Genomic DNA, 16,457 nt, shown 5'->3' with positions numbered 1-16,457 from the left:
TAAAAAGGTTATTACATTTCTACAGGTGACAAAACAATTCATCAAGTTAAAACAAAGCTTAGTAGGTTAATAGTTCTTGCAGTGCAGATGCTGTTTCCATCGACATTAAAAATAAACCAGATATGATAATCTAACTACTTTAATATTTAGCCTTAATGTGAAAATGCACATAATTGAACAAAAATAGAATTTTTGTTACAGTTATCCCACTGTTATCATAGTTTTCTAAATATGGTTCTCTCCTATCCTAATAAAGATTATCACTATTGTATTTTATTGATATGCCTCTTCCATATTGTTTTGCATAACAATTGTTGCAAAATAATATATTCATATTATAAACAGTTTAACTTTTAGATAGAACATGATATATAAAGACACACAGGATAGGGATATGACAATTGCTATGATACTTCTGGAATAGAAAGCTGAAACTTAGTCACATATCACGCAAGATATCCTAACTACTAAAAATAAAATCATCAGAAACTCCTATGTTCTCTCTCACTCCTAATAGTAGCCAGTACTCTTATCAAACAGCAAGCCAACCCACATCTATGTTGGAAGGTGTAACTCAAAAGTATTTGTAGTCTGATCTGACCCATATCTTGCTCTTTATCCTCTCACCAATAGATTATCAGTGGTAGGGAGAAGGAAAAGTGCAGCAGGGGGGTTCTAAGATCCCTCAGTCACTCTCAAGTTTGGGTGAAAGATGGAAAGATGTGAGAGATTTTACCAGTTACAGCTCGCTCTTATGAGATAGTATCAGCACAATATACTTTTTAAGAAAATCCTTTATACGATGATTTAAAAATCCTTTATAAAAAATCTAGCAGAATTCTCAGACCAGTAAGATAATGAAAAGCTATGGGAAGAAAGATATGGGCACTGTACTAAAAACACAACTAACAAGTTCCTTTTGGACCTGAATTATCAGGATCAGTGAAAGCAAAGGGAAAGCATGTAACCCATCCAGGGTTCTGAGCTAAATTATGAAAAACAAGATTTGGAGAATAAACTTCATTGGGGGAACCAAGGCTGGATGCAGAAGTCTGCAAATGGATTGCCCTCCATGAGTAGAGTTCTTCTGAGCTTATTCAAGACCAGAGGTCATTTACTCATGTTTTGAATTCTATAAACATCAGCAGTATACTCTCCCTTCAGATTTCAGTGTTCCTGATTATGAAGCTGCTTGTCCTTCCTTCTTGCTGCTTGGCAGTTCCTCCTTCCCATAGGAATTACGGAATTCTGGAAATTGTAGTTTCTGAGAGTGCATGTCATAGAGGGAGCAAGTCTCTCTGTCCTAACATTTCCTCTAGTATAAGCACACTCAGTTCCAGATAAGGGCCAGACTACTCATAAGGATACAGTTTATATAGGTATCTTCAGCCATGATTTAGAAGTTAGTGTCAATTCTTTTTGTTATGGCTTTCATCCCAGGCCAGTACCCCCTAGATCCCTGATAAAATTGTACCCATTTCCATTCTATACTTAAGTCCTAGTTCAGAGATTCTAGTTTTCATTCTACTCCTCTGAGTTCCTGCTTTGCCTTGCCCCGAGGTCCCAGACAACCTTGTCAAAACAAAACAAAAAACCCCTAATAACCATAAATTCTTAATCTCTCATGCACTAGTCTCATAAAGGTGTGTCTAGAGCAGATATATAGCCAAACATTTTTGCCTTTTTTCAAATCTTTTTAAGGTATTAAGGATGATTCAGTCCTCATGCAACACAATCCAAGAAAAAATGACTGGTAAGACTGTGATTCATGCATCATATCGTGCAAATTTATGCAAACACCTGCATTTATGTCATTCACAATCTGCAGACCTCTATGAACCATCTATCCTTTGCCATTACATGAACTAGAAAGCTGTGTCATTAACATTTACTGAAGAAACTGGTTTTCAGTATTGCTTAGGGCAGGAAGGGGTCTTGCCCCCATCCCAGTGATCCTCATTAAAATCTTGAATTCTTCACTGGGCAGGCAGAAAGGTGGGTGAGGCATCCCTGAAGTTCTGCAGGCAGCATAAACAGTGGCTGGGGGTTGCATGTGGCTAGTCCCCACCTCAAGTTTATCTTGAGGCATCCACATTGGGTGCTTTGAGATAATACCCCTTGAGACCTAACCAAGATACTTGACAGCTGATAACATTCCAGTGATGTGTTTCAGTGGGACCTAAAATGGCTGAGGAAGGCACAACTGATGGGAGGAGATGACCTGTCTTTCTTCCTCCACTAGGCAACAGGAGGGTACAAGTGAGGTTGGGCATATAGCAGGAAGTCAGTGCTGGAAGTGGATCTGATTAGAAGCAGAGAGCCAACATTTTTTCCTACAGGAAATACTATGGCACCATGGGTTCTCTGGAACAAGGAAGTGAACCCATTTGAATGCTAATGTTGTGAATCCTCATCTTATGTTTAGTCTTTCTTCTATCGCAGAAAGGCTGTATGTCTTCTTTGACTTCCAAGAAAATTGGATCCTGACTTAGCACTGAAGCTCCTGAAACTGCTTTACTGCTCAAAGGTGGGATGCATGCACCTAAGAATCATAACCGATGAAACCCTCCAATCTTATATTCTTTGTGGACAACTTAAATGTGAATATAATTATTATAATATCTAGGATTTTATCCCTGTCCTTAATCTTGAATAGTAACTCAAACACTGATCTAAAAATAATATAAGGAAGTTCATGAATTGGAAAAAGGAACAGCTTTTGAACCTTGATAAAGATCCTAACCTCAGTAATTCAGATTGCTTTAATTTAGTTTTCTGGGGGTACCACTTACCATGTGCATAAGACTTCACTCTTGACAGTTGAAGGACTCAAGGGGCCTGGACCTGGTGCATTTTGCCCAATTAAGAATGACAAGAATGAGAGATACAAAACTGTTTTATTCCTGAGAATAAAATTCAATCACAGCAAAATGGCAATTGACCCACATAGTTGAGTCCCCTAATATACCTCTGTTGATCAGGTAGCAATGACAGCTGCTTATTGGGTTGAAATTCCCACCATGAGTGCTGACTGGCACATTTGAATACAGGTGGTTCCCAGACTTAGCTGGGAAGGTGGGCTGCCTGAGGTTTGGGCTGGGAGCTCCAGGAAGGGATTCCTCTTAATCCCTGACTGCGTGGAGACTCCAGTTACACTGATAACACTTGGGGACATGACCAGCCTGCCTGGATTTACTGCTAGCCAAACAGGTATGTCCTACACTGTGAAGCCTTGTAAGGGCATGAAGGCCTGCACATGATATTGTGGGTCGGGAATTTTATTTATGTTATTTATGTCATTTATGTTATATTTGACATTGTAAGCTGTCCTGAGGCTTTTTTGCGAATAGGACGGCATATAAATATTTTAAAAAAATAAATAACACACCTGCATTAGTATGGCAATTAGCAATTGGGCAGGGGACTCTCATTGGCATCAAGAGACCTAGCTATGAACTTGTTATATAATGAAAAAGGTACCCTTCAAACTGGAATATGTACCCCTATAATTCCTATTTAACCACCTCTGGGAAATGGGGATGTTGCTTAGTGGCTCACTAACAGGACTTGCTGGTAAAACATATTCTCAAGTGAGTTAATAGTTGCTGCTTTTCCAGGGAGTTTAAAGTGGTTTGAAAGGTCATAGTGTAAACCCTTCCACAGCACTCCCCTTTACTGAACAGGTCTTCCAAATATTGTCTTATTTCAAAAGCCTACAGAACCAGTTTGGCTTGATGGCAGTGGGACAAAAGAGGTGTGTATAAACATGGCAATCACCAGCTCAAATCAAATAACAAATTACTGTCAGTCACCACCCTATGTTGGAACAAGTACTAGCTGTCTATGGGCGGGCAGTTTCTGGGTCTGATCTGATCATCTATTTCCAGTTCTATGACCAGTTTTCATAACCTCCTGCTGTCTGTTATCCACCCATGTTTGTCCAGCCAAGCCTCAGGGAAATTTGCAGGTAGGTCCACAAGAGAGCAAATAAATTCAACTGGGGTTCAGACCTGGTTTTAGCATGGAAACAGCCTTGGTCACCCTCAACAATTATCTTTGTTGGGAGTGAGATGGGTGAATGTGACCCTGTTGACACTGCTGGACTTCTTGACAGCTTCTGATACCACTGACCATGGTATCCTTTTATTTATTTATTTTTGGATTTATATCCTGCCTTTTTCCTACAAAGGGCTCAAGGCAGCTTACATCATTTTCCTCCTCCATCTTATTCACACAACAACAACCCTGTGAGGTAGGTTGAGCTGAGAGTCTGTGACTGGCCCAAAGTCACCCAGTTGGCTCCATGGCTGAGCGGGGGCTAGAATCCAGGTCGTCTGAGTCCCAGTCCCACGCTCTTAACCACTACACTAAACTGGCTCCTTCCGGAGTGACTGCCTGAATTAGGGATGGAGGGTACTGCATTGCAGTGGTTCTTTTCCTACTTGGAGGGCTGTCTCCAAAAGGTGGTGCTTGGGGAATATTGTTCAGCCTGTGGATTCTTCAGCATGAAGTTCCTCAGGGGTCTGTTCTGCTACTATGCTATTTAACTTCTACCTGCAACTACTGAATGGGTTCATCTGGCGTTTTGGAGTGCGCTGCTATCAATATATTGATGACATGCAGCTCTATTTCTCCTTTCCATTGTCAGCAGGTGAGGCTGTGGATGCTCTAAACTGGTGCTGGACTGCAATAAAGAACTGGATGAGGGCTAAAAACTGAAATTCAAACCAGACAAGACTGAGATGCTGTTAGTGGATGGTGCCTCTGACTGGATAGGGGAGAGGTGTTCATCCTGATTTAGATGGGGCACTCCCTCTGAAGAAGCAGTTTGTAGCTTGGGAGTTCTCCTCGACTCATCTTTGTCACTTGAGGCTCAGGTGGCCTAAGTGACTTAGGAGTAACTTCTTCCAGCCTTTTCTGTGGTGGCCATATATCTTTGATCTCCTTGATACAGCCTACCTGTCACTAAATTTGCCATCTTTTCAGCACCACATCAAGACTGCTCTGTGTGTGGAGGCCTTTAAAGGTCTCCTTGGTTATCCAGGGTTCTGAGGGAATTAGTCTTTTTAAATTTTATTTTTAAAAGAATACAATTACAAAATACACCATACAATAAAAAAGAGACAACACAAGATACACAACAAAGAACCTATATGTATAAAAACAACAACATACATTCCTCCACAAGGACCATGGCTGTATAATATTTTTCTTCTTCATTTTTTTCTTCTTTATTTCTAGCTCTAACATTCTGCTCTTTCAGGAATACCCCCTTCCATCCAAAATTGCATTAACATCCTTTCATTAGTACATAGTCAATAAACAAACTCCTTAATTCCAATTGAAATACTTTTAAATATTTTCTTATCCCATATTTTCCCCATTCTTCCTTGTCTATATCCTCTCTTAAATCCATTTTACATGAAATTTTAAAAGATCATTTATGTCTTCCCTGTTTAATAAAATCTTATATATTTCACTTATAATCCTCCTTGTTTGCATACTACCTTGAGTCTCCCTATACATCACAATCTCCTCAAATTCATAAGGTATCTACACTTACCATTTTTCTCCAAGCATTCTCTAGTCCATTGTCCCATAATGGTCCATAATATTAAACTAGGTAATTTTTCTTTTCCAAATATTGCCATTATCCTTTCCATATTATCCATTTTCTCCATCCGGTCTTTTACCCTAAATATTTTTTTTTTCTTTTAATACATTTCTTAAGCTATCTCTCAAATTTTCTGGAAATCCTCTAATTTCTCTGACTGGAACTACTGGTGAGATTGTCAGCATAAATTCTTCCCTGTACTTCTCCCAAATTTGCACCATATTTTAAAAAAAGTTATTTTCTTTCTTTTTTACAATCTTATCATCCTGTTTAAGAAAAAGATTTTTAAAAGATCCCTCAATTTCCTGTTGTTCTATCTCTGCCCATATTATCTTATCAGGCTGCAATATGATATTTGGTATAAAGGGCTGCATCGGGGAGAGTGTTGCAAAGATGCATGGCTACCACAGAAAAGATATAATTAATAATAATTAAGATCAATAATCTTAATTGATTTGCTTCATAATATAATTTAATATTCAGAATACCTAATCCTCTTAGTATTCCTTGCTTTCCTCATCCCCATTACAAAATTTATTGATCATATTTTGCCAATCTTCTAACTCTTTCCCTAATATCCTAATTAGGGATATTAAAGGAGGTGGTAGTCAGGTCTGTCCTAAAGAAGGCGTCACTGGATCCAGAGATGGCCACCAATTATAGACCAGTGGAACGGGTGGTGGCGGGACAACTCCAAGTACTCTTGGATGAAACTGATTATCTGGACCCATTTCAGTCTGGCTTCAGACCCGGGTACGGTACTGAATCTGCCTTGGTCGCCCTGTATGATGACCTGTCCAGGGAGAGAGACGGGGAGTGTGTCCCTGTTGGTTTTCCTGGACCTCTCAGTGGCTTTTGATACCATCGACCATGGCATCCTCCTGGATAGGCTGGTGAGATTGGGAGTAGGAACTACTGCTTGGCAGTGGTTCCGCTCCTACCTTGAAGGCCGATTCCAGAAGGTGGTGCTGGGGAACTTTGGCTCTGTGCCATGGCAACTTTGCCATGAAGTACCGCAGGGTTCCATTTTGTCCCCCTTGCTATTTAATATCTACATGAAACCACTGGGAAAGGTCATCAGGAGGTTTGGGCTGCGGAGTCATCACTCTGCTGATGAAACCCAGCTCTACCTCTCTTTTTCAATAACCCAGGTGCGGCAGTGACTGTACTGAACCAGTACCTGGCCGAGGTAATGGGCTGGATGAGGGCCAATAAACTGAAGCTCAATCCAGATAAGACGGAGGTTCTGTTGGTGAGTGATTCGAGCTCCTGGGTAGGTGACTTGGGCCTTGCCCTGGACGGGGTTGCACTCCCTCTAAAGGACAGGGTCTGCAGCTTGTGAGTGCTCCTTGACCCAGAGCTGTCCTTGAAAGTTCAAGTGACAGCAGTGGCGAGGAGAGCTTTCCTTCAGCTTCAGCTAATCCATCAGCTGCATCCCTACCTGGAGGAAGATTGCCTAGCAACAGTAACACATGCATTGGTTACTTCTCGGTTGGATTTCTGTAATGCGCTTTACGTGGGGCTGCCCTTGAAGACAGTCCAGATACTTCAGATGGTTCAAAATAGAGCTGCCAGGATGCTGTTGGGGACTAGGCGTTATTCTCATATAACCCCAGTCCTCTATCAGCTCCGTTGGCTTCCCATCAAAGTCCGGGCTCAATTCAAGGTGCTGGTTATTACCTATGAAGCCCTGAATGGCTTGGGACCAGAATACCTAAAGGAACGCCTTTTTCCCTATTTGCCCTCCCGCCCCCTGAGATCGGCAACAGAAGCCCTCCTCCGGAAACCCTCTGTGAAAGATATTAGGAGACACAGTACCTGGAGGAGGGCCCCGTCTATGGAATACGCTCCCCAGAGAGGTCTGCCTGGCGCCTTCATTATATGTTTTTCAAAGATATAGGTCTATATGCTCCAGGATCTGTCAAATCCTTCTTAAGTTTTGGTATCAAAACTACTGAAGAGTATTTCCAAGACATTGGAATCTTTCCATCACCCAATACGATATTAAAAAGTTTTAATTTTGGTACCAACAACTTTCTAAATGCCTTATAAAACATTGGTCCTAATTCATCTATGCCTGGAGTTTCCCTTTTCAATTAATAACCTCTTCTATCTCCTCTTCCCTAAACACCTGTTCCATTAGATCTCTGTCTTCTTTTTGAAATTTATTCCCAACATTTCTTTACATATGATCTCATTTTATCTGTCGACAACCTCCCAGCTACATATAGCTTCCACTAAAATCTATAAAATATTCCTAACTCTTCTTTTGTTGAGTGAATCTTAGGATATGAGAGAGATGGAACACTAATGGTTCATGGCATGCACAACTGCATAATATATCTGTTGCAACTTGGAGATGCAGCTTACTTTACATTACCTGAACTACTTGATCCATTAAATTGTCACAGACTTCAGTATAAAAGAATATACAATTATAGTGCCTTCTGCTCTGCTTAAGCACAAAATGTAGCTGCAAATCTTTATAGTTCTAGCATGTAGATCTCACAGTTCCTCCACAAAGTTACAGCTCGTATCTTTGCCATATAAATGCATAAGAGGGCTAAAAAGTATTGGGCCTACGGTATTTGTTTTCATAGTGCAAACTAGAGATGTCAGCATGGAAAAACAAAAATGAGAGATTTAGATCTGTAATCTTTTGAGACAATACCAGTGTGTCTGGTTTTTTTCACCCTATTTCCTAGTGTCTCTAATTCTATTTTAACATCTTGTAGGGGTGAGGGGGACCCTTGAGGGGTTGGAGTGCCCCACTTATTTTGAAGGGGGGGGGTCTTGGGAGACTCGCTGGATCGCTGAAACCAGGGTAACTGTCCCTCCCCCACTGTCTCTCTCGAGACTTAGTTTTGCCGGTTTGTGGCCGGCAGTTACCACTGTGTCAGAGATCTGACTGTAACAGGTTAAGAACAGTGGTGTTTTGTGACACTTCCCACAGGCCTGCCAGGCATGCACCTGTGTTTTCTGTGACACTTCCCCTCATGATTAGCCTCCTTCTTCAACAACATGTGGTCAGCTTGCCTTGCTGCTCCAAAACCTACCTTCCATCTGCCCTGCATTCACACCACACATTTAGAACACTTTTATTCCACTTTAAGCAGTCATTACTTTTTCAAAGAACCCTGGGGACTGCAGTTTGTCAAGGGTACTGACCATTAGTGGTCACCTCTTCCTCAAACAGAGAGATACAGTTTCCAGAGTTCCTGGGGAAAAGGGATTGACTGAAAAATCATTCTAAGAATAGTAGTTCTGTGAGGCCAACAGGTGTTTTCTAGCAACTCTTAGCTCCAGAATTATTAGAGAAATAATGGCTAAAATGGAATAGAAGTATCAAAAAATGAGTTATATTCACTGGAATCAATGGGAAAAATTACCCATGACTTCTGATAGTCTTAAGTTCTTCAGCTAGGCTACTTTACACATGATTCAGCCTGAATCCAATGGGAGCACAGTCAGAGATTATGGGATATTTGGAAGAACTGGCATCCCTAACTATGGACTCTGGACTCATGGAGGATCTCTCACACATATGCACACACAAAGTCAGTGCTTGCAGAGGCCAAAGAAAATTAAAAGAAATTGAACAATGAGCGTCAATCCAAACGGCTGCTCTTAGGTGAATATAAGTAGATACGTTTCCGTAAGTGTGGGTAATTTGTGCCCGAGTTTCCTTTTTTCCTCTTCCTTCCCTCCTTCTTTCCTCTTGTACATCATGTTTTTAGATAGTAAACGTGCAGGTAGGAACCGCCTCATTAATTCCATATAAAGAACTTTGAGAGCTTTTTGGCTGGATAGTGAGGTATGATGTAATGTTTGAAAATCATTCATTCAGTAAGATAATAAATACTAAAAGCTGCTGTTGTTTCACCTTCAAAAGAGATACCCACTTGTTTCTCGCCCGAGCGACTCCTCACCAGGCCCCGTAAGCGTTCCTCCGCCGCACAGCAGCAATATGACGCACGTCGTGGAGCCAATCCCATGGCCTTTTCCTTATCCTTCTGATTGGCCACCTGCGACGTCTAAAGACACGGACAAGCGAGAAATACAATTCCCAGCATGCTTGTGGCCCGTCGTCACCAAAGGAACGATACGTAACAATAGACTATAGGCAAGAGAAAAAATGTCTATAATTTCCACCTAAGATATAAAAGAGAGACTCGATAGCTCCGCCCACAATTGTTTCTTATTTGGAATCTCCATTTTATTATTATATGAAAGGAAAAGAAAACATCAGCATAAAATTACAACATTTAGATGAATTGGGGCCAAGCTACCTGGTGGGCCACGACTTTCCATAGGTGCTTGCCCACATAGGCCCACCCCTCATACTTCCTTTGCCATCTGAAAGGCTGTGGATGGTGGCCCCCAGATGTTGGAATACTTTCCCCAAGAATGGAATTGCAGCACCTAGCAAAGCAGTTTTGCTTTCGTAAACTTTGAAAAACTGAAATTGTTCTAATCCAGTTATTGTTTTTAAGCCTTTATTTTTTAACTGTTGCTCCTATTTCGTAATTGTATATTTTAATTGTGCTATTTTATATTTAGATTATGCTATCTTCTTTTATATTTCACTATGCCATTCTAGGAACAAAGAAAAGCCCCTGAATTACTAAACTGTATTAGACAACCAAAATGACACAGGAATGGGATGCAAGTTTTTTTGCTTGCAAGAATTTTTCGTCAGGCTAAACCAATATTCCATTTTTGGGCCATTGGGCACATTTGAAATTTTTAACGGTATGTCATGGGTACAGCCAGATAATGGCTATCATATACTGTGTACCCATTCACAAAACACCCATTTTGCAGAAGAAAACTGGGCGTGCTAAAGGGAAGGTAATTTGCCCGTAATCTGAATACAAGACTGAGTTGGGGTCTGAACCCCATCATCATACAAAATACAAAACCACTCCTTTCACTCAGTTTTCTGCTCCAAAAAAAAAAAATCGCAGAAGCCAAATTTCCTGCCATCTTTTTCTTTGTATTTTACAGTCAATCCCCCTCCCCCGATCTCTCTCTTTCATCCCTCCTTCTGCTCCGTACCACTTTTCCTAAGGTTCCCTTCCTAGGCAGTGTCCCGCTGAAAATTTCTCCAGGATGGCCTACAGAAGGTAATCCGTAAGCGAGAAAAAACCAATGCGCATAGGAAACCACCATGAAGAATTATCTTCACGCCTTCCCACCCCGCCCCTTTTCGTTTTTTCCTCCGTCACACTCCTGACCCTGAATCCGCGAGCCTATGCTTTAAGGAGAAATAAGTTGAAAAAAAGGAAGAAGTCCCATGCTGCCCTGCGTGTCTCACTGCGTCTCGCCGATTGGCTGAGACGAAGCGAAGCGAGCAGTTCAAAGTTGTTGCGGAGGAAAGGCGCCTGCGTTTTGGCGCGCATATTCAGTGGGGTCCTCTGGGAAGCAGGACTCGGGTCACCCGTTCAAACTATCTGCGAGGCGCCGGCGGTTCCGGTCGTCGAGGCTGAGCTTCGTGCGTGGCGGCGCTTTGTCGGCCGCGGCCGTTAGGGAGAAAGCGAGAGGCAGGCGGGCGCTCGCTCTGCTCGACCCTCCTCCGCCCTTCCTACCCAACTTGTCTGCGGAGGTCTGACGATGAGTTCTCTGGGCGGCGGCAAAAAGGAGGAAAAGGGCAAGAACATTCAAGTGGTGGTGAGGTGTAGGTAAGTGTTCGCCGGGGTGTGGTGGTTTGGCAAAAGAAAGTTGCGACGACGGCGCGGAATCGTGCCCGTGCGATGGACAGGGGCGGTGTAAGGTACCGGGGCTCACCTACCCCGTGAAAGAAAGAAAGAACGCATGTGCATATGACAATGTACAGATACTCTAAGCATGGGTCCTCGCCGGCTCCCTGTTGAAAAAGTTTGAGGACCCCTGCTCTAAAGTTTGTACTATGGGGGAGAGGACATTTGATTTCAGGGGGAAAAAACCTCAGGCAGATTCTAGGACTGGTAGCAGGAAGCGAAGCACATTTGGAGAAAAACCCAGCTAAACCAGGGGAATCAAATGAAGTAGAGAGCCTCAGAAACTATATGTTTGTTTCAGCAGTACTCATGGGCATCAGTGTAATAGCCTTCTAGAGATGCAGGGCCCTAGTGGACTATCCCTAACACCACCTCCAAGTGTTGGGAGCGAGGAAGTGGTCCCACCAAGTCTGGTTGTGCCTGATGGAAAGCTATCTCTTCAGGAGTTTTGTCTTAAGGCATAATCTAAGTAGTATGGCTTGATTGGATTGCAGCTTTGGACCCTGAAGGTAGCCTTGCTAGATTTGGGTTAAATCCAGATTTGGCCAGGTTAGAGCAGACACACTAAGATCAGGTTAGAGCTAATATAAGCCCAGTTAATCTTATTGAGTCTATTCTGAATATGACTAAGTGCGGATCAGTTATTGTGGAAATCAAGACAATATCTATTGAATGACTTACATTTTGTGAGGACTAGATTAGGAATAGGGTGGTTAAACACAGTAGCCTGCAGTTTGAACCTGGATCTCTTCCAGTCCAATGCTCTATTCCCGCTTGGCCATGAGGTTTACTGGCTGACTTTTGTCCATTCCATGATTCTCAGCCCAAATCACCTCACAGACTCATTGTGATGGTAAAATGGAGAGCACCATGTAAACTACTTAGTCTCCTTAGGGGAAAGATAAATAAATTATATACATCTCTAAGGATGTTTAAAAGCTTACATTAGAGTTATATCCTCTAGTTGATTGACAGTTGGTGGGTATAATATGGGTATTTTACAGATTAAGAGAAAGCAAATGTTTAAAAATGCAAAATAGAATAATTAAAAACAATACCACCTCATTAAAAGGTTTTTTTCTAATAGAGACATCATTGTGTGTTATATTATCAATACTGTGGTGTTTGTGTTTGTTTCTTTTCTGTATTTAGAGACATCATTGCAACTATAGGTAGCACAAATTAACAACAGTACAAAAATAGTGAGCCCAAGGAGAGTTTAAAGAAACTGCTTAGTGTTTGTAGAATATTGGACATCAATATTCCTTAAACTAATGTCCTTAAACAGAGTGTGTGTCTTCATGATCATATAACATATCAGCTATGTCTTAAGTAGACATGTTACTCTAAGCTCCTTCAAAAAAGCAGGATCCCAGATGTTTGTTTTATTTAGATTTATATCCTTTTTCTCTTACAAACTCAAAGCAGCTTACAGCATTCTCTTTTTCCTGCTCTCACTCTCATCCCCACAACAACAACCATGTGAGTTAGACTGATGTCTGTGACTGGCCCAAAGTTACCCAGTTGTCCCCATGACCAAGCACAGACTAGAACCCTGGTCACCTGAGTCCCAGTCCTGTGTCCTTAACCACTACACCACACTGGCTCTTAGGTACAGACTGTGCAGGTACAATTTACATGCACATATCTCTTACTTCCTTTACAATGTGTAATTCGTGTAGGACTAGCAGATGTGCAAAGAAGGAAGCAGGATCACATTTTGATCATAACTTATGAATAGTCAGTCCTCTTGATTATGGATTCTTCCTCTGTAAATTTCATGTCTAGTGCAGATTAGCTTTCCCCAACATGATGCACTTTAGATGTTTTGGGCTTCAGCTCCCATCATCCCCACCTAGCATGGCCAGTGGTTAGGAATGTGGGAATTGTGGCCCAAACATCTGGAAGGCACCTGGTTGGGGAAGGCTGGTATACTCCATAATGATTTTGTTTTCAAAAAATTACATTCTTGCCTTGTGGTACCTGTTTTTCATTCACTCTCTTGCCTTTTCTCTTTCAAACACTTAGGTGGTGTAATTATAAGCTGTGCATATCAACAGAAATGCATTCTGTTCATAAGTACAAGGTGAAGAAGGTGATTTTTCCAGGTCTTTATAGCTGTTAAATAGACACATCTTGCACAATCTATGCCAGTAGCACCATGAGGCAAAATAAGTTTTTGCACCAGTGGTGCTCAAGTTACAGGAAGCCAGATCCTGACTAGATACCATGAAATATATCCTGACTGTTAGAGCTGTATGACAATGGAACCGATAACCTAGGAAGCTTGTGGGCTCTCGCACACTTAGAAGCATTCAAGATGCAACTGGACAGCCACCTGAGAGGGATAGTTCAGCTTGAAGTCCTGCACTGAGCAGGGGGTTGGACCCGATGGCTTTCTGGCCCCTTCCAGCTCTCTTATTCTATTATTCTATTATCAATGTTAAGGAGTTGAATATTGATTTAAGGAGATCAAATTTGCTATGCATACAAACTTGGACAGTTAAGCAGCTCTTGTGTAGCTATGAATTCAAGCTCTGGTGAGAGGAGCAGCTGTGCCTTCCATACTGGCAAAACTGTATTTGCAATTTGTGTGTCTGTTAATATCAGTAACTTCTAAACATGTTGTAATTGAGTTGGACAAAATCAGTTTCAATCACATTTTGCCCTTTCATTTGGAAGAGTCCCTCAATATAATAACAAAATATATAGTATAGATTAGAACCATGAATAAAATAAAAAACAAGAAACCTGTCAGTAAAGTAATTGGTTAATGTTATTCTAAAAAGGCCTGTTGAAAGAAAATTAGCATAGGGTACAATGCTATTCCTGTTTAAACAGAAAAAAACCTACAACTCTCAACATTTTCAAAAAAGCATGGAGGTTTATTTCTGTCTAAGCAGGCATAAGATTGTACCTTTAAACTGATTTTGGAAGATCAACAACAATCTGGTCCTGAGAAATTTACAGGTTAGACTATCCTATAACCAAAATGGTTGTTTTAATTATTTCTGGTAGGTAGCTAAAAGACTTTAATGAGTGCTGGCATTGTTGTTAGTATTTATTGTTTTGGCTTTGTATTACTGCTACTGTATTTGTTTTTTAAATTATAAATTGCCTCGAGAGCTTTCCATTTGGAAAGGCAGTAAATAAATTATGAGCACAATCCAGTGGTGATGCCCATAATCAACTAGATTTGGAGGATTATTGGCATCATATGCAGGGCAGGAGGAATGCGGAGGTGAAGGCTACATCTGTATTCCTTGCTCTCTGGAAAACAACTGTGCAACTGATTTAGGTTGTTCAAGTGGGAGACTTCAGAGGAGGAGGTGTTTACTGGATAAATTGTATCATAGCAATGCTAGTTTCTTGTCCTTAAACTCCTTTTCTGAATTAGTCTTACAACCTCAGAGATGCAGTTGGCATTCCTTCTGCACTAATTGTTGGTAAGACAGGATCCTAAACACAGGTCACTGATCCCTCTTTTCCAACTTCACATCAGGGAATCTGAAAAAAAATACTAGGGGTCATAGATTGCTCTGTTCATAAAGTTTCACTGTTCATTAACTTGGGGTTATTTAACTCACAAAGAACCCCAAGTACTCTTGTTTGGATGACACAGAAACAATCCTCAAATGTTGGAAACAAGAAGTGGTTATTGTACAGCTTGTGGCCCTGAAATTTGTGAGTTCATTAACCCATAATATGCTGCTGTCATATCCGACTAGGTCTATTCTGTTCTTGTTAAACATTATTCACACACATACTTAACTGACACAAAGGATCAATTGGTACTTTTGGCATATTACAGCACACCTTGTTATCCATTATTCTTTCTCTTCTAAGACATACACCAATATTTAATTTATAAAATATTTGCTAGACTCCCTCCTAAATATATGCCAAATACATGTGCTGAATTGGATCTCAGTTCATTTATGGCGACAGAAAATGTATAAACAATATTCCAGATTCAAAATTTTCATCCAAATCCACTGTGCAGATAGCAAACTTGTCAGTTTTACTTGATATAATCTTAAGCAGTCATATCTACCTCAACTAAATCCACTTTTAATATGCTTTTAGAAATAATACTGTATCAAAGGTGAGTGAAAATTTCATGGTGAAAGCCAGATGAACTTGACGTTTACTGATGCAGAGGGAACATCTAACTTACAAGTTTATCAGCTTTGCACTTGTTTGAAGCTATGCTGATATATTGCAACTGAAAGTAAAATAATCCTGTGATGTTTTTAAAGGCCCTTCAATGCATCTGAGAGGAAAGCTAATTCCTATGCTGTGGTGGAGTGTGAGCATTCAAGGAAAGAAGTGATGGTTCGCACAGGAGGGGTTAATGATAAAACATCAAGAAAAACTTACACATTTGATATGGTAAGTATCACCAATATATTTTCTTGGTAGTTGTTGTTTTTCCAGTTTTGATACAGTTTCACCTTTAAAAGCAGGTGAATAGGAATAATTTTAGATAGGTAGTTGAGGAGAGGGATTCCAGCTTAGTGGTAGACCAAATGTTATGCATGTAGATGTTTTCAAGGTCAGTCCCTGACATCTCCCTTTAAAAGGATTGGGTGTAGTTGCTAGAAAGGACTTCTCCCTGAGACCCTGAAGGGTTTCAGCCAGTCTAAGTAGACAATGCTAGGTTCAGATGTAACACTAAAATAGAGTTTGGTGTTATGCATATAAGCTCTGGGCTTGTCTACTCTTGTTATAGATTGTGGAGAAGGGGCAGGTCAGACTTGTTATAGATGCTGTTTTTTGCAGAGATTCCAACATAAACAACAGGCTGCTACTGCTTGGGTTAAACTTCCTGATGCACCCCAGTCAGCTTGACACTTGTAGAGTTTCTAAGTGTCAGTACTCAGCTCTAGGGGAAAAAACAAAGTAAGATGCTTTGCATTTATTTGACCAAAGCCAGATGACACAACCAGGTAGCTTCTTCTGTACTGTGAATTCCAAGGTGCCACCCACTTGCAAAGTGCTTTGATGAGCTATTCCTGAGATTTAGCATCCTGTTAAGTCTTAGCTAGTTAATATACTCACAGTCAGGGAGATGAGAACCTCCA

General features: G+C 40.9%; 2 protein-coding genes across 3 annotated transcripts in view; one reads left to right on the top strand and one right to left on the bottom strand.

The window, feature by feature from the left end:
* Positions 1 to 10,781, bottom strand: part of IDE (insulin degrading enzyme) — a 105,439-nt gene extending 94,658 nt beyond the window's left edge. The window contains exons 1-2 of one of the 2 annotated variants that reach the window (XM_044420678.1): positions 10,673 to 10,781; positions 9,517 to 9,648 (exon numbers count right to left, since the gene is read on the bottom strand). The gene's annotated coding sequence lies outside the window, so the exon portion shown is untranslated. Of the gene's footprint in view, positions 1 to 9,516; positions 9,732 to 10,672 lie in introns of both variants that reach the window. The other variant, XM_044420676.1, reaches the window with a different exon arrangement.
* A 296-nt stretch (positions 10,782 to 11,077) lies between these two features.
* KIF11 (kinesin family member 11) overlaps positions 11,078 to 16,457 on the top strand; it is a 31,100-nt gene continuing 25,720 nt past the window's right edge. Inside the window, exons 1-2 of the mRNA XM_044420671.1 lie at positions 11,078 to 11,295; positions 15,633 to 15,765. Of these exons, the coding sequence (XP_044276606.1) occupies positions 11,228 to 11,295; positions 15,633 to 15,765 (201 nt within the window). The 5' untranslated portion in view covers positions 11,078 to 11,227. The remainder of the gene's footprint in view (positions 11,296 to 15,632; positions 15,766 to 16,457) is intronic.

This window comes from Varanus komodoensis, unplaced genomic scaffold (assembly GCF_004798865.1).
Source record: "Varanus komodoensis strain SLA01 unplaced genomic scaffold, ASM479886v1 scaffold11, whole genome shotgun sequence".
NCBI classification, from domain to species: domain Eukaryota; kingdom Metazoa; phylum Chordata; class Lepidosauria; order Squamata; family Varanidae; genus Varanus; species Varanus komodoensis.
The sequence above is the reverse complement of the archived record's forward strand: the minus strand, read 5'-3'. Positions and strand labels throughout refer to the sequence as shown.